Source organism: Heloderma suspectum, chromosome 2 (assembly GCF_057233095.1).
Source record: "Heloderma suspectum isolate Gila_16-S chromosome 2, 16-S_ref, whole genome shotgun sequence".
NCBI lineage: Eukaryota > Metazoa > Chordata > Lepidosauria > Squamata > Helodermatidae > Heloderma > Heloderma suspectum.
Genome location: NC_139459.1, coordinates 152787649 through 152806924, shown reverse-complemented (window position 1 = coordinate 152806924; position 19276 = coordinate 152787649). Strand labels below are relative to the sequence as shown.

Here is a 19276-nt window from a genome sequence, read left to right as displayed (position 1 = left end):
AGTGACACTTGAAGCAAATGTGTCCATTCCACCTCAAGTGAAATTTCTGAAGAAGTTTTGGGACACCAAAAGTGTTTCAGTCAGAGTCCAACAAGGGAAGATCTACATTGCAGCTCCTTTCGTCTGTGAGGCACCTTTGTGTCAGTAATTTTTTCAAAGGCAACTACTGCTCGGTGGGCGCATTCTAATAAATATAGCACAGTATCTGCTGTGTTCATAATGCAGTCAGGTGCCATTCCCCAATGCATAGTGTTGTAACTGCGGGGGAAGTAGGGGAAATGTGAAAGGTCTCATGTGTTTTCTCTTTTGTGTTTATAGCACGAGCATGTGCCACAAGCCACAGCATAGTGGTGCAATTGCAGGGGAAGTGGGAAGTCATGCTGCTGTTTCAGGTTGCTTTTTTTAAAAAAGGCTCAGTAACTGCATGTACACTGCATGTAAAATTTTATTTATATCCCACCTTTTTTCCTCCGTAAGGAACCCAAGGTGCTTACACAATCCTCCTCCTCCTCCATTTTATCCCCACAACAACAACCCTGTGAGGTGGGTTGGGCTGAGAGTCTGTGACTGGCCCAAAGTCACCCTGTGAGCTTCCATGGCTGAGTGGGGACTAGAACCTGGATCTCCCGACTCCTAGTCCAACACTCTAGCCACTACACCACACTGGCAGGAATGCAGATTTAAAAATAAACTGTGTGGTTATTCATAGCTGTGTAGGTATACGGAGAAAAATAGCCTAAAAATAATCAGCGATTTCCTGCCCACAAGTCCCATCAAAATCTGTGTGTGGAAAGAGCAGGGATGGGAAAGAGACAGAAGATAAAGATGTGGGGTGGCAGGGAGAAGATGGAGTTAAATGTTGCAAAACAGATTCTACAGCTTTAAAGCCACTCCCAGCAGTGAGAGTTGTAATACTGCTATTGGAACACACATAAGTGTTTTCCAATAGTGCACAGAAACTGCGGTCACTGAAAAAACTGTCATAGAAGTAGTGTGTGTATGTGTGTGTGTGTGTGCGGGGAGGGGTGGTGGAGGAATGAAATACCGAGGGAGAAACGGCATCAGGATAATAGGTTGGGGAGTACATTGTGTGTCCTGCAAATGAGCAAGACATTATAGTACCAGGATAAAATGCTTGTACAGATTGGCCCCAACTAAACCTTCTTTCAATGGCCCTCCTCTTCACAGGAGTGATTTGGAATGGATAAGCAGCAGGGAGACAGAGAGGGAGCGCTTAACCTTTCCCACACCTGCTGTTTTTCCACTGAAAATTGGATCCCCCATCCACTTCCACCCCTGTCTCCCATGGGGCACATGCATCTGAACAGTCAGAACAGTTGCTGGTGGTGGTCAGTTTTCAACAGAAGAGTGGTGGGCAATGAAGGAAAAACACCAAAGGCTTGAGCATTTCTCTGCTGCAACTGACCCCCTCCCTACACGGCTTTGCAGCACAGAAAAGCCATAAAATGCTTGGCTAGTACATTCTCAGACTAGTGTCATTTCTCGGGAGAGTTTTTCACATCCTTACAGGAGATGAACACTGAAGAAACAGCAGCAAAAGATCAGGTATACTGAAAAGGTAGAGGGCTGGATGGTAAGGTACTCTGTCATGGGCCCAACTTACCCTTCCTTTCTCCACCTCCCGGGTGGTCATCACGATGATGCGTGAATTTTCTTGCCACACCATTTGCCAGAAGTCATTGATTGTTGCATCCAAGCAACCTTGGCTGGCAATGTAAGTTTTATTGCATTCCTCGGGGCTGAACAGCTTGTTCTGGAAAGGAATAAGCAGGCAAAATAAAAAAGGCCAGGAGCAAATCCACCCCATCCCTTCTTTCTTTCTGCCAGGTATGGCAGAAGACTCTTCCTCACCTTGATGTAGTTGGCATTGATATAATCAGACCCAGAAACATTCATGTCTCTGTCTTGGAGGATCACCCGGGAGTGGTCAACTAGAACAACAGGCAGAGTTAAGACGTCACTGCAGAATGCCTTTTGTAAAAGGGGCTTTTGCAGCCCACTCCTCCATGGCCTGGGCTAGGCATAGCAACCCAGGCACTGTAACAAAGCTATATAAATCAGCTCTCTCCCCTTGCTGTAAAACAGGGGTGCAGTACTTTCAGTCCAGAATGGGACACCCCAATCTGGCCCACACAGCTCCAAGCCCCACCCCCTGGAGGAACCCCAGGAGGCTGCATGGGCTGGATTGGGGCACCTCGCAGTCCGGATTAGGCCTGTGGGTGGCGGTTCTGCACCTCTACATTAAAGGGCCAATTAAGATGGCAGTATGCCCACCAAGTTAATTGTTTATGGAGTCATACAGACCCAGAAAGAGAACCTGATACTCTATAACTTATGGAGCTAACTACCAGTATCTTAGAAGGTTAGAAAAATGGTTAGACAGTTTCATGGAGGATTGGTCAGTCAATGGCTATTAGCCACAAACGCTAAAGGAGACAGGGCATCTTTCTAATAATTTTTGAGGGGGCAAACAGCAGGATAAGGCCTTGATGCCCTGGTGGCCACTGCTGGAAACTGAATGCTGGACCAGAGGAGTCTCATCCAGAAATGCATTGCTGAAGTTCTTATTTCCTAGGTCCCATGGGCAAGTGCTCTCCAGAAGTATCCTCCCATCTCCACTTCAGCAATGCTACCTAGGGGGAATTCGAGCCAGCCTTTCTGGATGCCCCCCCCCCACCTCCTCTTTGTGGGGAACCTTCCCTGTATGTAGAAAATTAGCACTGGTGGGTGGGGAGAGGAAGATTCTAACTAGCCTTTGCTTTGTGTTAACTTTCTGCTCTTAGGGAGCTGTTTCACTGTTTGTTAAAGTAGGGGAACACTCAAAATAGGATCCTCCCTGGGCAACTGAAATGGTACACTCCATTCTGTCACCATAGGACTTTCCAGCACCTGAGAAAAAAGAGCCTCTGGGAAAAGAGAGGTTGATTCCAGACTTACATGGCAAGATGTTCTTATAGCGGTTCTTGCCCTTGTTTTCTGGTCTTTGGCCCTCATGCCGATCATACAAGTTCTTAGTCTCTTGTTTCTGCAGGCTCTGAAGGAGGAAGAGGTGAAGAGGGTTGTTTAATGATGACAGGCATGGTGAACAGCTGGAGGAGAGGGACGCATCAGAGGGAGAGAGACAGAGAAAGCACTCATGGGGGTGCTGTACTTCACAGAGGCACTATTAAGTGCTTGGCTATGGATTATGGGCCCTCTGGGTCAGGAAATGACCGATGGGGGAGGGGGCGGGTTCTAGGGCAAGGAGATCCAGCCCTGCTTGAGGCATCGCTCAGCCCCATCTTCTCTTCCTCCCTCTGTTGCCTATTGTGTCAAACCTTAGGTAGTTCGTGCCTCAGGGCAGGCCTTTTTGTATATAAAGTGAATGCCGGCAGTGCAAGCATGCCCAACTGTAGTAGGGGTTGGGCTAGAAACAGGGCAGGGGTTCTTGGGCCATGGGGGAGGGCCCAGACCCTGTGACACATTGCTAAGAAGAGCAAACGCCCCAAGTCTCCACTCACATCAAATTCCTCCCAGAAACCACCTTTGGCTGCCTCTTCCATTTGGCTTCTCTTGTTCAGCATTTCCACCCTGTTCTCAATGTCAGCTGCATTCACTCGGGTGGCATTGAAAGGCTAGGGAAAGAAAGAAAGAGAGAGAGAGAGAGAGAGAGAGAGAGGTGTGGGACAAATAGATTACTCTCCTCAAGTCAGGAATAAAAGGTAGGGGCAGGGAGCCGAGCCTTCCAGCATCTCAGGGTCCAGACTGGTTTGCATTACTTAGTGCCTGCCTACACATTGCACTCATTACATGAAAAATGCAGCTCGTGGCTTACCTGGGGAGCAATGTGGTGGTGGTGCGTGGTCCAGATGGGGAGGTGGGGAGGGGGCAGCTGCGCCAAGTGTGCGAGTCTGCCAGAGGCCGTGAAGGGTGGGGCCTCCCACGTGTCTTCAGCATTGCCATCGCCGACTTCCCCACCCACCCACTCTAGAGTAGCTCATTTCTTGCCATGGATTACGGTTACCCACTCGTTAAAGGGGCTGGGAAGACATTTTACCAGCACACAGATTGGCACCATGGTTCAGGGTTTTCACCTTCCCCATTGCAAGAATGATTGCAAGAATGAAACACATGATCTTCAGGAGAGCCCAGAATTCTTAACAGGCAGATCCTGGCTTGCATACGGTTACTTTTCACTTGGTGAATGTAATACACAGTCAGGCTCTTTATAAGAAGCAACAGAAGATACAAACCAACTTGAAAAGTATTGTATTTGAAGTGCCATCATGTTGGATGATCTATAATGTTAGATCTGGGGTCTTGCACACATGTAGCTCGCCCATTCTTGTACTCTTTTTATTAGCAATGTATCTTTTCATTCAGGAAAGCTTTTGCGAGGTTTCACCAAAAAACGTGAGCTGGAGTGTTTGTTTGCTCACACTTCACGCGTTGTGCAGCAGCACAGCCACATGTGATCCTACGTAGACATGGGGCGGGGAGCACTCACCAATCTAGACTCCCTGGCACATGTACCTGTGCATACTGCAAGGTTTGCAGACACATTTCTTCCATGCATACATGACCTATTGATAACATAATACATTGTATCTTGTAAGATCTTACAATGTATTAAAGCATCTTTCCACATCCGCTGTAGTATTTTCTAGTCCATAAATATGTCCAAAGTCTCTCCAAAAACAAATTAATGTTTTCCACTTATTTTGAAACTCCAAAATCTGATTGTCACTAATGCTAGGTTCAGTATCAACAGTCCTTCTCCCCCATTAAGGCTACATCCCATATCTTCATCAACCAGCTCTTCTTACCTGTTGAAATATTCACATTTTCACCAAGCAGATCTTGTCTGCTACCAACAATAATTGCATCAGACCATATTGTTCACTGGTGATGTATTTCGGAATATACCCTAATAACTCTACTTCAAGGGCATCCCATAATGGGTGACCAGTTATAATATTGGCATTTCATAAAATTTCTTGCCTATAGTTTCTTACACAGGAGTAATCCCACCACTCCCTTCCAACACAACCCCAATACCTATGCTAGCTATTTTAAAACATTTCCCAGAGAATTAGATACCATCTAGAAATTATCTTCAAATGTGCCTCTCAAAGTTAAACACATAGAGACCACTGTTGCCACTTTCCAGATATACTGTCAAAACAGCTATTCCACTTCCCTCACTTTGTTCTTCTATTCCTCCATATATCTACATTCTTTCTAATCTAATGCCACTATTAGTATCCCCTTACACTTGGCATTAACAAAATCTGTGGTTCAAATGTCAGTTTACGAAGCTGCTTCTGCTCCGTTATCCCTCTTACTAAAAAGCATACTTGAAAGTACTGAAACACTGGTACTTTTACCCTTGTTCATCTACAGCAGGAGTGTACAGCCTGCAACTCACATGAGCCCCCGCCCCGCTCCGCACCCCAGGCCTGTTGGTCTGCTCCCATTACTGCTGCTGAAACCTCCCCCCCGCCCCGATCAGAGTCTCTGCTTCCACGCTGCTAATGGCAGAGGGGGAGCAGCTATCCCAAAGCAGCCTCTGCCCACCCTAGTGCTCTTGCACAGGATCACTGGGATGGGGGCAAGGTTAAAGGCACAGCCCAGAAAGCAAGAGCGAGGGAGCGGGGGCACATGCATGTGTGGCCCCCGGCTGTCACTGGACGCAGCCCTGAGGTCCAAAGAGATTGCGCACTCTCAGTCTTCAGGAATATCATGATAGCTCATAAAGTTTCTGTAAGCCCATCCATCTCATTGAAAGAAGCTTAAGGCATTTACTGATGTTTTCCAGCACTGCTCTCCAATCAAAATCCTTAGCAAAAACTATCCCAGCTAAAGAAAATATTTCTGGGCTCCAACTTTTAATATACCTATTCCACATTTATAAGAAGTTAGTTATCTGAGACTTTGTATTTTGTACATGCATTGTACTTTCTGTAGGCCACATCATATAACATAATGGGACAGAAAAACTCTGAAGTTGGTTTAATTTTAAATTGGGTGGTTTATGGTCTTTTTTCCTTTCTTTTTTAACCAATACATTGTTCACATTATTATTTTTCTTTAGCTCACTTTCTCTTGGATGTTCCTTCAGATATTTTGAAGAGAAGTAGTTAACAAGCTGTATAAATAATAAAAAAATGGGATGAGTAAGCAAAGGTGAGATAGACTTCTGTGTGTGTGCATCCACATTTACCTGTCTCAAATATACATAGGATCCAGAAGCCTCCTCAATACCTGTCTTCTTAAAATGCTCCACCAGGTCAGCCAAACTTCCAAACTTTTCTGTGCCCCCAATTGTGTACTTCCCCTTCTGGAGGAAAGAAAAAGGGTTGTTATTCATTTCCCTTATATACGTAACACCTCTCTCTCAGTAAAAAGAATATCTGAGCTATTATATTCTCAGTGTTGTGGAACGCTATTATTAAGACCAGACTGTGGTGTCAAGTGGCAACCCTAACATTTAACATTCATACAGGAATTAACATGGACCATAATCCACCAGAATGTTCTCCTGTGGATGTGCAAAACCACTTTTAGGGAGCTCCCATTCATTTCAGTGGGGCTTGCACAGAAGAACTTCCTGGTGGATTATAGCCCAGGCATCTACACTTCTTTGTCTTCCTCTTTTTGTGCCCTCAAGGTCACCCAAAATCAGTTGCCTTTAGTTGCCATCTCACACTTCCTCATGGGAAGGCCACATCTGGTTATAACACTGAGGGACAAACTAATGACTTACTTGGCCTCTCGGTTCTGCATCTGACCAACTAAATGCTTGACGACTGGCTACGAAGAACTGGGCCTGCCTGGTCATATCAGTCGGCTAATCTGGGTCGCTAATTCCAGTTGCTGCCCATAATAGCTGAAGTTTCTTGTGGAAATCCACACGATCTTCTTATTTCACTCTCAGATTTATCATGGATGCATTCAGCTCAGTAGCTGGTCCCCAGAGAGTGTCCAGGGAGCTATGGTGACCAGTCCATCTCTATACAGCACCTAGATTATCTATAGCTGCTTAAATACAGGTGCTGTTAAAGATTACAATTATCTAGAATTTTTGTCAAATTTGGGGGGGTTGCCCCAATTACATTAATTTCAGATTTCAGGCCATCCAGAGTCTATGTCCAAAGTGAATCTGGATCAGCAGCAATTCTAAGAATTCTATTTAATTTATTTACAGTATTTATATACCATCCCCAAGGTGGTTTACAATAAGAAATATTAAAATAACTATTTGAAATGTACATGTCTAAAAAAAAAAATCTAAAACCATAAATCAAACAACTAAAAACAACAACTAAGAATAAGAGCTACAACAGCAGACTGTTCAGATTAAAAACACGCACCAATACATCAACTTCCAAAAGCTCAGTCTCATAAATATCTTGGGGTTGGGCTCACAGATTTGTAAATGGGCTTGCTTAGAGGCCTCCACCCTCCCAATGGCTCCCTCTTAGTCTACGCTGACCAGCAATTCATAATGCGAAGGAAGCAGGTTTCATGGAGGCCTTGGACACTGCCGGGGTAGTTGGACATTATGGAACCTCTAACTCCCATGATCCCCAGCCATTCTGAATGCACAGTGCACATACAGGACTATCCAGAGTCTCCCCAAACCTTGTGCAAATCAGATGGATCATCTTCACTGCCCCTACTTCACATCAGTTTCTGGTGAGAAGACACAGTGGAGAAGCTCATATTTCGTACTCTAAGGGATGATGACTTTAGAGAGGCCCTGTGATTGCACTTCCTAGGATAAAAGAGCCACCTTGGACGTTACTATGCATATGTGGAAGAGTCTTGATGCCACCTGCCTCCAGTTAGCACAAAGAAGGGAGAGGTGACAGAGAAAGCCTAAACCACAGTAGGCAGGGCACAGACGTCACAGAAGCACGGACGACGTGTGCCTCTTGATATTATTTAGACCACAATCTCCTTGAGGTAGGGACCCACCTTTGCTTATGTCACTCTGTAAAATCATGTGCAATCATCCACAATCAATCTGGAGTTATCATGAATCTGAGTGGGGACCGGTTGCTCATCGCTGCACTTAAAAAGTAATAAACTGTCATTGGTAGGGTTCCCAAGTTTCAGGTTTTTACCTAAAGATTCAGGGTTTTAGCCCCCTTCTAACAGACAGAATCAAGAGGGAAGGCTATTTCCTGCTTGGCTTGAGAGGTTTTTGCCATTTGCTCTGCGCCCCATGTCCATCAGGTGCGACCCTGAGCTACCTGGCACTGTCAGGCTCTTCCCCTCTTCTACCAGGTGCCCTGACCAGGTAGCACTGGGCTCCACCCCGACTTCACCAGGCTCCATCCCCTGCTCTGCCAGTCATCCTTAGCTCTTTGGCTCTCTCCCCTGAATCTCAGGGGACTTGACAACACTTGCCATTGCCAGCATTTTCCGTGGCCCAAGAACTTGGGGTCCCTTTTGGACCGTCTTCCCTTTTCGTTCAAAGTGCAAGCACTACAATGTTGCACAGGTCATCTGCTTCAGCCATCACCGCTGCCCAAGACTCAGACCTTCACCCTTATCCTACAGATTATACTTCCTCTCACTGCCCAGTGGTTTAAATTGCAGCTACTGCAGACACATATGGACAGATATAACAGCCAATGTGGAGTGTTGGATTTAGGACTGGAGAGACCTGGGTTCAAATCCCCATTCAGCCACAAAGCTTACTTGGATCAGTCACTCTATTGCAGTTTAGCCTATCCCACAAGGTTGTTGTGAAGATAAAATGTGAGGAACCTGCCTCAAGAAGGGTGGGATACAAATATGTCCAAGGAAATAGCAATCAATACATAAATTAGACTCAAAGGATTCCTGGTGGCCTCTTAATCTGGGACCATGGCACAGGGAGAGAGGCCAGCTGAGAATCCTGGTCCTGTGGGAACACAGAAATTTTCTGCTCCTCCTCTCCCTTCTCTACCCCAGCTTCTCACCTCACACATGATCTTGACATGGGTGACTTTGAATCGCACTTTGGGGGTGCTGGTGGCTCCAGTCAGAGTAGCATCAGTCCCAGATTTAGGCTGGTCAGTTAGGACAGACAGCACAAAATCACCAGGCTTGCTAAGGCTCTCACGCACCAAGAAGGTCCACGGTGCAGCCTTGGCTTGGAGTAAGGTCTCAGCTGCAGGGCCAGAAAGATGCCCATGGTACCACCTGAGGACAAGGAGGGGAAAAAAGAAGCAGGCTTTGGAAAAAGAGGGTAACAGTGGCTGGAACATGATCAGAGTAATGAAAACAGTGTGTGACACACATGGCCCAGGGACAGGAAGGAAAAGAGGGAGAATCAGATGATCTGGCAAGCCTAGTGTTATCCAAAAGTTCACGTGGACCAACAGTTTAATATCAAAGTTGATTTCTTTCTTTCTTTCGCATGGGCAGTGAAACATTTTGGGATGTCTCTGTCAGTAGCCCTTATTGTCACTAATTGCCTTCCAACATTATCTGATTTTGTGCACATGCACATATTTAGTAAGCTCTACTATCAGAGGCTTCTCTTTCTAGCCTTTTCCATTTTTATTGCACGTTCAGCATTTTTAAAGGATGTGCAATTTGTACACAAATGTCTTTGAATTAAAAAGAAAAAGCGGTTTGCCTGTCCATGAAAAAGTAGAACAATGCTTTATTATGGGAAAATGAATCACACCGCAGATATTAGTGACACAGTAGAAATTGAAAGATTCACAGAGTTCTTAGGAGCATACTGCTCAGAGAGAAAAATGTGACCCCTTAGGGAGGGCTGTGCTGCTCTGAGTCCAGCCCACAAAAGAAAGAAGTCAGCTCTGGGGAGGAACAGGGCCTTTTCTGGGGTAGCCCCAAAGCTTCCACAAGGAGTTTATGTCAGTGCATCTCCATTTCAATAACAATATTCTTAATAGGACTGAATACTTATATCCTAACTCTTCAACCTAGAAGTACCCAAAGTGGGTTACAAAAACAAAACAAAAAACCAACAATAATACATTAAAAATAAACATGCAATATTAACACTGAAGAATGAAATTAAAAAACACACACAATTAAAATCCTTAAAAGCAGCAGAATTAGATAATAACATCCTGTTTGCTTAATAATATAATGCTCAACATAGCAATGGCAATATTAGTAATAATTGTTAATGATAATGATATACAGAGCACCATTCCAATTGTTTCTTGTACATTATCTCAGCAATCCTTGTGACAATGCTGCAAGGTAATAAAACCCACAGCCATGGAGTCCATTGGAGACACCACTGGCATAACCAATCATGCAGTGGCATGCCAGCAATCCCCCCACCCCTCAGTTGCCAGGCTCAGAAGAATCCAACAGACATGCAGTGATGGGGAGACAACCGCAATGCCACCCCTTTTGAGCCCCTCGGCCAGCAGCGGGGTTGTGCTAGTGTGATGCTGGTGCGATGTTATGCTGGTGTGGGGTTCCCACTGGTGGTGTATCTTATTAACGAATCTTTCGGTACTCGGGATTTTCATCGGGAAGCACCAAGTAAGGACAACCTCAGAAAGCTAATGCACATTGGATCGTTCTGTTGCATGCTCAGGCACTATCTAGATGTGACACAGAAATATGCTATTTGAACTCTGTGCGGAGAAAAGCTGTGTGTGGGGGAAGGATTTGGAGCAGAGAGGTTGTGTTAAGTGAAGCTTAATACCTCCCACCTCATGCTTCTCCTCTCAACATTTCTGTCTCCCAAAGTGGCTTTTCTTTCCTTTTAAAAGAAACACCACATGGTGAGGTGAACTATGGTTCACTGGAGAGCAATTTTGGGCAGAACAAATGACTACTCTGACACCTGGCCAGCCGCAAAGTGCCTTCACTTCAAGGGGCGCCATTTCATATCTAGATAATGGAGGGCGGGAGAGAGCAAGAGATATATTCTTAGATATATTCAAGATTATGCGGTCTAAAACACACAAAAGCAACAGCCACCACCCTCTCTAAATAGCATTCCTCATTCACCCCCCCCCCCGAGGTCTCCATCACCAATGTCATGTGAAATGGCTGAAGTAGAAGGCACTGTGTGTTTCCCATTTAACCAAAAAACACTGCAGTTTAATTATATTCTTTGCCCACATTTTGTTTGAAAAAGTACCGCTAACTGCCTCACTGTTGATTGATTGATGGATACACACACTTAACAATTACTTTAGAGCAAGCTCCTAGTTCTCTTGTTTTCAGACAATACATTTAAAACCAATGCAGAGCTTTATTTATATATGTATCACCCCTTAACAAAAGTGGTCAGTAAAAGTTAAAACAATAAAGTATACAAATTAAACATAAACAACAGCAGAATAAAACTGAAGTAAAACTAGGGATAGGGAATAACACTAATGCAAGAGCTCTAAAAAGCATCAATGTTTTTTAAGACTAAAAGGTTTGGGAAAACCACAATGTAGACACCAAGTGAGCCTCACTATTCCACACCTGGGGTGCCACCATTGAAAAGGCCCTTTCCCTAGGAGCCACCTGCCTCACTTTATTTGGCAGGGGTACCCAAGAGGAACCTCTGAAGGGTCCTTGTATGGACTGAGATGGGTTGGCCCTCCACCAGTCCACTGCTGCACCCAGGCATGGATTCAGAACATCCACTGCCTCACCTGGGTTTGAAGCAAAGGAGAGACAGAGCTGGGATCATTCAAGTATCGATGATCATTCAGTCTACACCTCCAAATAAAATGTTCTAGCATTGCAGATGTTGAACAGCTTGCAGGATATTGCTCTGTCCAACCTGGCAAAGGGCAGAGCAATAATCCGCCAGCACCACTTTCTGGAATCAGTCCACGTAGGAGCAGTACCCACTCCCCAGTTGATCTGGATGGCCTCTTTTACGGTGGACAGTATTCAAAGGACTCTCTTGTCCACTTCCAGTGTAAAGATAAAGAACCATAAGAACTCTCACAAATCCACAGTGAGCACCTGGACAAGAGGCTGACCAATCAGGCTCACAGGACCCCTGTTCAGTGTTTTATACAGCGTGGTGAGACATACTGTAGTTCTATTTAGATTCTAATAGTTATTTCTAAATTTACATCTATTTAAATTAATAGTATAATTAAATAATAATATTTAAATTAATAAATTAGCACACACAAATCACTGGTGATACATTTCCTCTTTTTTGGTGATGCATAAGTGGCGACCCTGCATTGATCCCCCCCCCCTCGCGTATGCAGATGAATAGCATGCTCAGTGGTACTGAAAGCCACAGAGAGGTCCAGAATGATCAACAAGGTTGCGCCCCCAAGGTTGCTCTTCTTTTGTCAAAGGTCATCCTACATGGTGACTAAAGTAGTTTCTGTTCCAAAATGAGGCCTGAAGCCTGATTGAAATGGATCCAGAAAATCAGTTTAATCCAAGAGTACCTGACGTTGGTCAGCAACCACACACTTGAGCCCAAGAAGGGGATTCTAGCACTTTGCCTATAGTTGTTTACATTTTCCAAGTCCAGAATAGGTTTCTTCAGGAGTGGCCTAAATACAGGTTCTTTTTAAAAAGCTGGTACCACTCCCTCTTTCGAGGAGGAGTTTACAGCCTCCTGGACGCAGCAAGACATCCCCTTCCTATTAGAAGTGTTAAGTCATGAGAGAGGGGCAAGGGGCAATTATACAAGTGGGCAGCCAGATTTGGCCAAATCCCTTGTCCTTCAGTCCTCAGCAACTGAAAATAATCCAATAAAGCTGGACCAGACAGTACTCTGAACACCTTCATTAGTGAAACTGTACTAAATGTGCAGTCTAACAGCCTTTCTACATGAGGCATATATTGTGCGCTTGTGTTTTCTCACTCACAGTAGTTTGCAGGTGCTTTACACAACATCGTCATCCTCCAATGCCTCTCCCATTCTGTGCAACTATTATAGCATGTGTGTTTTTTCTAACAAGGAAAGTCTGAAATTTCTGTGAATGGTGGCATGAAACCCTGGTGTATTTGTGCAATTCCGTTCTAGCAGAGCGCTGCCTAGTGGTTGTGTAATGGAACATATAGAAAGGCAGAGAAAGAAAAACCCCAGTGCCATGCCACAACTGCAGGAGTCCTTCTCAGAGGAGGGGCTAGAGGCCCCAGAAGACCAGGGTACCCCAGACCAGGGACTGCCACCAGACCCACAGGAGCCTGGATCCTTGGGGGAGGTGGGTGCAGGGCCATCCCTGTCAGGACAAAGGGACTCTGCCTCGGAGGCAGAAGCTGAGCCACCCCCTGATCCCCAGGAGCGTCGCTGCTGCAAGCGACAGGCTAGTAAGATTCCTATGCAAAGAAGTGCTCACCTCCAGAAGAGGTCTCCTCATGAGAAAGGGTCTCCTCAGAAGTAAGCTCTGGGACAGGAGCTCTGATTGCTGCAGCTGAGCTCTGGGTGGGGTCTAGCGGGCTTTGGGCTTAAAAGCCTGCACTGGAAATGCAGCCGGTGGTGGAATTTGGTCTATCCAGTTTCTGCTGTGCGCCTTGCCTGGATTGGGCCCTGTGACTGCTGCTCTACTAACTGATGATTTGGGCTGCCTAATGACCCTGCTTCTGGACTGCATAATGTACCTGACTGATTGACTGTGTTTGACCTCTTGCTTGTTGCCTTGACTATTCCTGCTGCTCCCTGATCCTCCTTGCCTGATTGACTGACTGTGTTCTGACCTCTGTCTGGATTTTGACCACTCCTGCCTTAATCTAAACCTCCTCAGACTGAAACCAATGTGCTTGACCATTTGCTTGCTAACTTGACTATCCTATTGCATCGCTCCCTGTACTTGCTTGCAAAGAGCCAAAACTCAATCTAGAGCAGGACACCTGGAAAAAAATATGTGTAAAGGAGCTGATCTTAATCCCACAAAGAATCTGGAAGCAGAAGCCTGGGTGGAGTGGCATGTTAAAAGACTCATGTAGAAAAGCCCTAAGTCATGACAGATGTGAGAGATTTTATCTTCAAAGTATCTTGCAAACTTGTCATGGCATACTACCAAGGGTTCCACTATGTCTGTCTCCGGGCCAAAATGTAATGGGTCTCTAACTACCTGGGAAAACTCTGCTGGCCAGCACTGGGAAGATGCAATGGTGGTGGAAAAAGAAAAAAAGAACTCTTTTTTTTGCTGCTACTACCACCACAGAATAAAGTTGAGACTGAGCTCTAACCTGTGTTCAGTCAGGCTTAGCATGAGTCTTCCTTCCTCTGTGCTCTAGCCATATCCCCTCTTGCTTCATTGCCCTCAGCCCAGATTCTGCTAGACCCCAGACCCCTCCTGAAGCCATTCCATTAACTTCTGGGGGTGGGACATTTTAATATGACCCCCACCCTTGCAGAGGAAAAAAGGGTGCCAAATGTCTAAATCTCAATAGGAAATGATGTAACCACATCCATGACAACAGCGAAGATCTTAAATCTCCCACTCTCAGATCACCACCCTCCAGTCCAGCTGAGAAAGCCAAATCAAGAGTGTGTCCTGCTACATGTGTTGGGCCAATGACCTGTTGGGACAGCTCCATGGTGGCCATGAAATTACGAGTTGTCCCAGTCCAACAGTCCCAGCATTTATGTTGAGATCCCCCAAGTGAAGCATCTTGGTGACCCTCAGAGCTAAATCCGAGAATGTCTCTGTCAGCTGAGGGGCAGTGGGGTGGGTGGCACACCAGCAGCAAAATCTCTAATCTGTCCCAGGTGTCTGAAACAACCTACAAACACCCAATACTGAGGATGCTCCTAGCACTACCAATCAAAAGACATTGCATAGTTTTCCTGCCTTTTCCCCCTTAACAGATTTTTTTTTGTAAAAAGGATGGAAGCAGTGAGGAAACAAGGGAGGGTTACGATTAGAAGACTATGTCATCTGGAAACCCCAGTCCCCATTAAATTCTGTGAATGAGGCAGGGTGATTGCCCAATAAAAGTCTTGCTTGGAAGACACCTGGCACTCAAACAGAATTCTTTCTATAGACTACTTCAGCAACCTGCCCTCCCCAACCCTCATGTTGATGCTACACTGAGTTCTCAGAAGGACACAGCTGCAAGAGACTAGCTTCCTCCACCCAGGTCTTGGTAATGCAAGCCAAGGCTGCCCCATACCCTCAATTAAATAATGGATGAGAGAGATTTTATTTTGGATCAACCCAGCATTTGGAGACAGCCACAAGAGACCTGAGGGCAAGTTGGTAAGACACCCAGGAACTGTTGGGTTGGGAGAAGAACCAGAAAAGGGAACAAGCATAGGTCTCACAAGGAGCTTTTATCCTGCTATTGAGATAGTTCACTCACAGAAGTTTGTGGGCCCTTTAGATGACATTAACCTCCAGGGTGCCTCCTGCACTAAATGCCCTTTGTTCTGTTTTTAAATAGATCACAGATAATGATCTATCAAATTACCCAGCTTGTGTTCCACTTGAGTTCCCCCCATGAAAAAGGAAAAGCTGCAAGAAGAGGAGCGAGATCAATGAAAGATAATGGAAGACTGGGTGGGGGGGAGCACCTGTAGAGGGAGTCCATTGTGATCCTGTATTTAAAACGGAAGCAGAAAGCCCGGTTTTAAATGTGGGATTTTAGGCTGGTGTAGAGATGCTCATTGTCTAATTGCTGTTTTCATCTAGCCTGTTGATGCTATACCTTCCCCTACCCATTTCCACAGCAGTAGGAAGATACTCTTGCTCAGAGGGTCATATACAAACAAAAATCCATGCAGCTGCCAGATCAATGGTTCATCTGGTCCAGTGTGGTCTATTCCGATTGGCCACAGCTTTCCAGGATCTCAGCAAGCCAAAGATTTTTCTCAGCCCTGCTCCCTGGAGATGCCAGGGAATGAATCTGGAGCGTTCTTCATGGAATGCTGTGCTCTCCCATTGAGCAATGGCCAAGGATGCTTTCAGGGAGGAAAATTGTGTTTCTACCAGTCTAGCTGGTTGCTGTTACGCTACTTTGGTGTCTCTTCATGCGAAACACTTTGAAATAGTGGGAGAACAGGCATGGGAGCCAGTTAATTATTAGAAGTAAATAAAGCCACACTTGCTTTTTAAGGCTATTTTAGTTTTGATATGTTATTGTAACAGGAAATGAAAAAGAACATATTTAAAGATAGCTGTCCTTTCCAACTATGAATGATAACTCTACCCAGCAGCCCACCATTGTATGTTATCTTACACCTACTTCAGTGGATGTTTCCAGAGGAGGCTTTCATTAGCTGAATTTTTCAGGGGTCAAGATGACATTGTCTCTTACTTGTAACCCTCCTACATTTTCCCACCATATCTTCCCTCTTTTTCCTTATTGCAGAAAATCCATTAAGGAGAAAAAGATGGAATAGCTGCACAATGCTTTTGAATTGGAAACACTATGAGCCCTCCATCTGGAAGCACCCAATATTTATTCCTTCAGTAAAATAAGTTGTACCCGTGTTGCTGGTTTATCTTTCATGTTATGTTCTGCTCTTTTTATCCTGTTCTGATGTGATTTGTTTTATTATAATTGTTTTATTGTTATGTTGTATTTTATGTTTTTAATTTGTAAATGACCAGACAGCTTATTGGGTGGTTTAGAAATGTAAATAAATATTTCAAAAGCTGAGTTTCTAGTAATTTGCAAATATGAATGTAATTGATGATTGAATTAGGGTGCAATCCTATGGCCGCTAGTTAGCAGCTAGACGGCCATAGAATAGGTTGATTCCTGGAGAACCAACCCCCATCCCCTCCTGCGCCGCCTCGTAGGCAGCACGGATTGGCCTCACGCTCCGCGCTCGTGAGAGCAGTGAAAATGGGGTGTTCCCAGGGGTGGGGCGGGGCGGGGCAGGGAAGACAGAAATCGGTATGACACATCCTATGTGTTGTGTGTCCACTGCTTCCCACGCTCCAAGGTCCCACAGCTAGACAGCCGAAATCGGCTGTCTAGCCATGAAAGCAAGGCTGGGGGAGCGAGGAAGACATCCGCTCCTCACCACTCCTCCCGCCCTGCACTGGATAGGCGGTCGCCCCTGGGCTAGGAGGAGACTGTCAATCTTGATAGGATTGCTCCCTCCGTGTATTAATTAATCAATGAAAAGACAGATCAACTGAGCATTCTTTAATCCATTGACAGCATTAGAGACATATCTCTACGAATCTTCTCAGAAGTAAGTCTCATTCAATTCAGTGGTATTTACTCCCACATAAGTATGTAGGACTGTAGCCTCAACTTGTTACAAATGTGTTCTGAAAAAAATTTAAACATCCTGACTTAATTTTAATTTTTCTATACTCCACTTACAGTTTGAGTTGGGTAACAGTAATTGGGAACGAGGGTGTGTAGGCCAAGTCAATATGTGTTGATTTCATGTATGTTTTAGGCATGACAACAATAAATGTGGACTATTTCAACTGTAATTAGAGATGCTGATGTTGAGTTCCAAAATACTGGCTCCTTGGCCAGGGCCAGAGAGCGGAGCCAGAAATATCAGAGCCAAGACAAAACCTAGTGGGTCACAGGTGGAGCCTGAAAGGGTGAAACCAGAGCAGAATCTAAAAAGTCATGGGGAAAGTCTGAGAAAATCTGGAGTTTACTGGTTTCTCAGACTCCAATCCTGGTTACTTGTCACATCAGTTTTACTGGCTGAACCATTTAAATACTAGCTGGCTAGCAACAGTAGTCGCAGTGTTTGTCACAGAACAATATCCTTCAGTTTCCTGCAAAGGTGAACTCAAGTAAGGTAATTCAAGTAAGAGAGAGAGAGGGAGAGTTTAAAGATACAGTAGCTCTCATACAAATCAAGTTCTGTGGAGTCTAATTATGCATTTTCATTGTTAGGAATGGAAACAAAATATTTGTATGCAGCAGTCAGTAATAAGAGGCCCTGACAATGTCCACTGTGTTCACTTCTGCCATCCAGGGCTAGACCATATGGACCAGTACCAGAAAATAAACAAAACGTGAATAATATGGGCCCTGACTGAGAGAGGTTATCTCATCCTGGCCCAAAGATTAGGCGTTTTGATATTTCAGGATCCCGCTTATTTCAGGAGCCATCTTGAACTGTTGAGAAGTCATGAGATTAGATCCGGCCTGGGCAATGTGTGAGCCACCATGGCCCATGTGTGCGGCAGCCCAGTAGGAGCTTGGCAAATGGACTGGGGGTTTTCTGCTGAACTAGGGCTATGAAAACTGAGCAGCTGTCAAAGCACCTGGAAGGCTCCATTCAGCTGAGTGGGTCACAAATTGTGCAAGACTGCTTTGGACTAAAGTCAAATGAATTTAAATATAGGGCAGGGAATAAATCCCTGTAATAAATAAAACAAAATCGCTTGCTTAAATTACGATTTGGGAACTTTTCGGGTTCCTGCTGCCTTTATTTTAGAACCTTTTCTCAAAAAAAGAAAGATGCTCAGAAATATGGAACTGCTATTGCCCCATTGTTAAAGTTACGAATGACCAGGACTGACAGTTACTGAGTGGGCCTCCCTCCTCTGCAGGGAGGAAACAGTTAAGCTCAGGGGACCTAGATGGGAGGAAGCCACGTGATGGAAAATCTTGGGTGCGGGGAGGGAGAAAGAGCTGAAGAGCTTTCGTAAGTGCCTGGAGGGCAGAACTTTCCAACCGCAAGGGAGGAAGCAGCAGGTTCCCTGACCAACTGCTGCTTTTGGATGCAAACACACACATACTAAACAGCAAAGAGGATAAACATAATTATCCCTTGCAAGGGGATGCCAGTCTGTTGTGCAGGAGGAGAAACCTAGCTCTGTCATAGGAGCTGTCAAACACTTTGACTCCACTCCTGCTCCTGATTACAAAGCAGAGCTAATTGAGAAAAGCCACATGTTCTGACATACACATTCTGTGCTACAGATGTGATACACAAACTTGCAACAGAGGCGGAAAGGGATGTTGGATGAGGCTGCCTAGAGAAAGAGCATAGTGTATCCCTGTAAATATTAATTGCTCTTTACTGCATAATTCATGCAAGATCTCTGCAACTTAGATACGCCACAATTTTCATGTTTAACAGTGTGCCAAAAATAGCAAATCAATGAGACAGAGGAAATCCAGTTTCCAAATATAAGTCAGACTGATACTGAAAGCGCATCACATGGCAGTGGGCAGATTGCAAGTTCTAGCCCCCTGCCCTTTGGACTCCTGCAGGATCCCTGGACCACAACTGTTTTTGGCCCTGAGGAGTTTATGTACAGGATGACTCTGGAGGTGATTTTCTTATAGGAGTTTCTGGGGGAGATTTTTTGTGAGGCAGTTCTGAGGGAGTGTGGAAGATTTGAGGGAGGGAAGAGATCTGGGAGACCACAAG

At 45.1% G+C, this 19276-nt stretch overlaps 1 protein-coding gene across 4 annotated transcripts in view; it reads right to left on the bottom strand.

Moving 5' to 3' along the window:
- PTPN6 (protein tyrosine phosphatase non-receptor type 6) overlaps positions 1-19276 on the bottom strand; it is a 46428-nt gene that overhangs the window by 18208 nt on the left and 8944 nt on the right. For all 4 annotated transcript variants that reach the window (XM_084835214.1, XM_084835216.1, XM_084835217.1 and 1 more), the window contains 6 exons: positions 8973-9195; positions 6224-6340; positions 3522-3635; positions 2959-3055; positions 1873-1952; positions 1625-1774 (listed from right to left, as the gene is read on the bottom strand). In XM_084835214.1, the coding sequence (XP_084691340.1) occupies positions 1625-1774; positions 1873-1952; positions 2959-3055; positions 3522-3635; positions 6224-6340; positions 8973-9195 (781 nt within the window). The remainder of the gene's footprint in view (positions 1-1624; positions 1775-1872; positions 1953-2958; positions 3056-3521; positions 3636-6223; positions 6341-8972; positions 9196-19276) is intronic.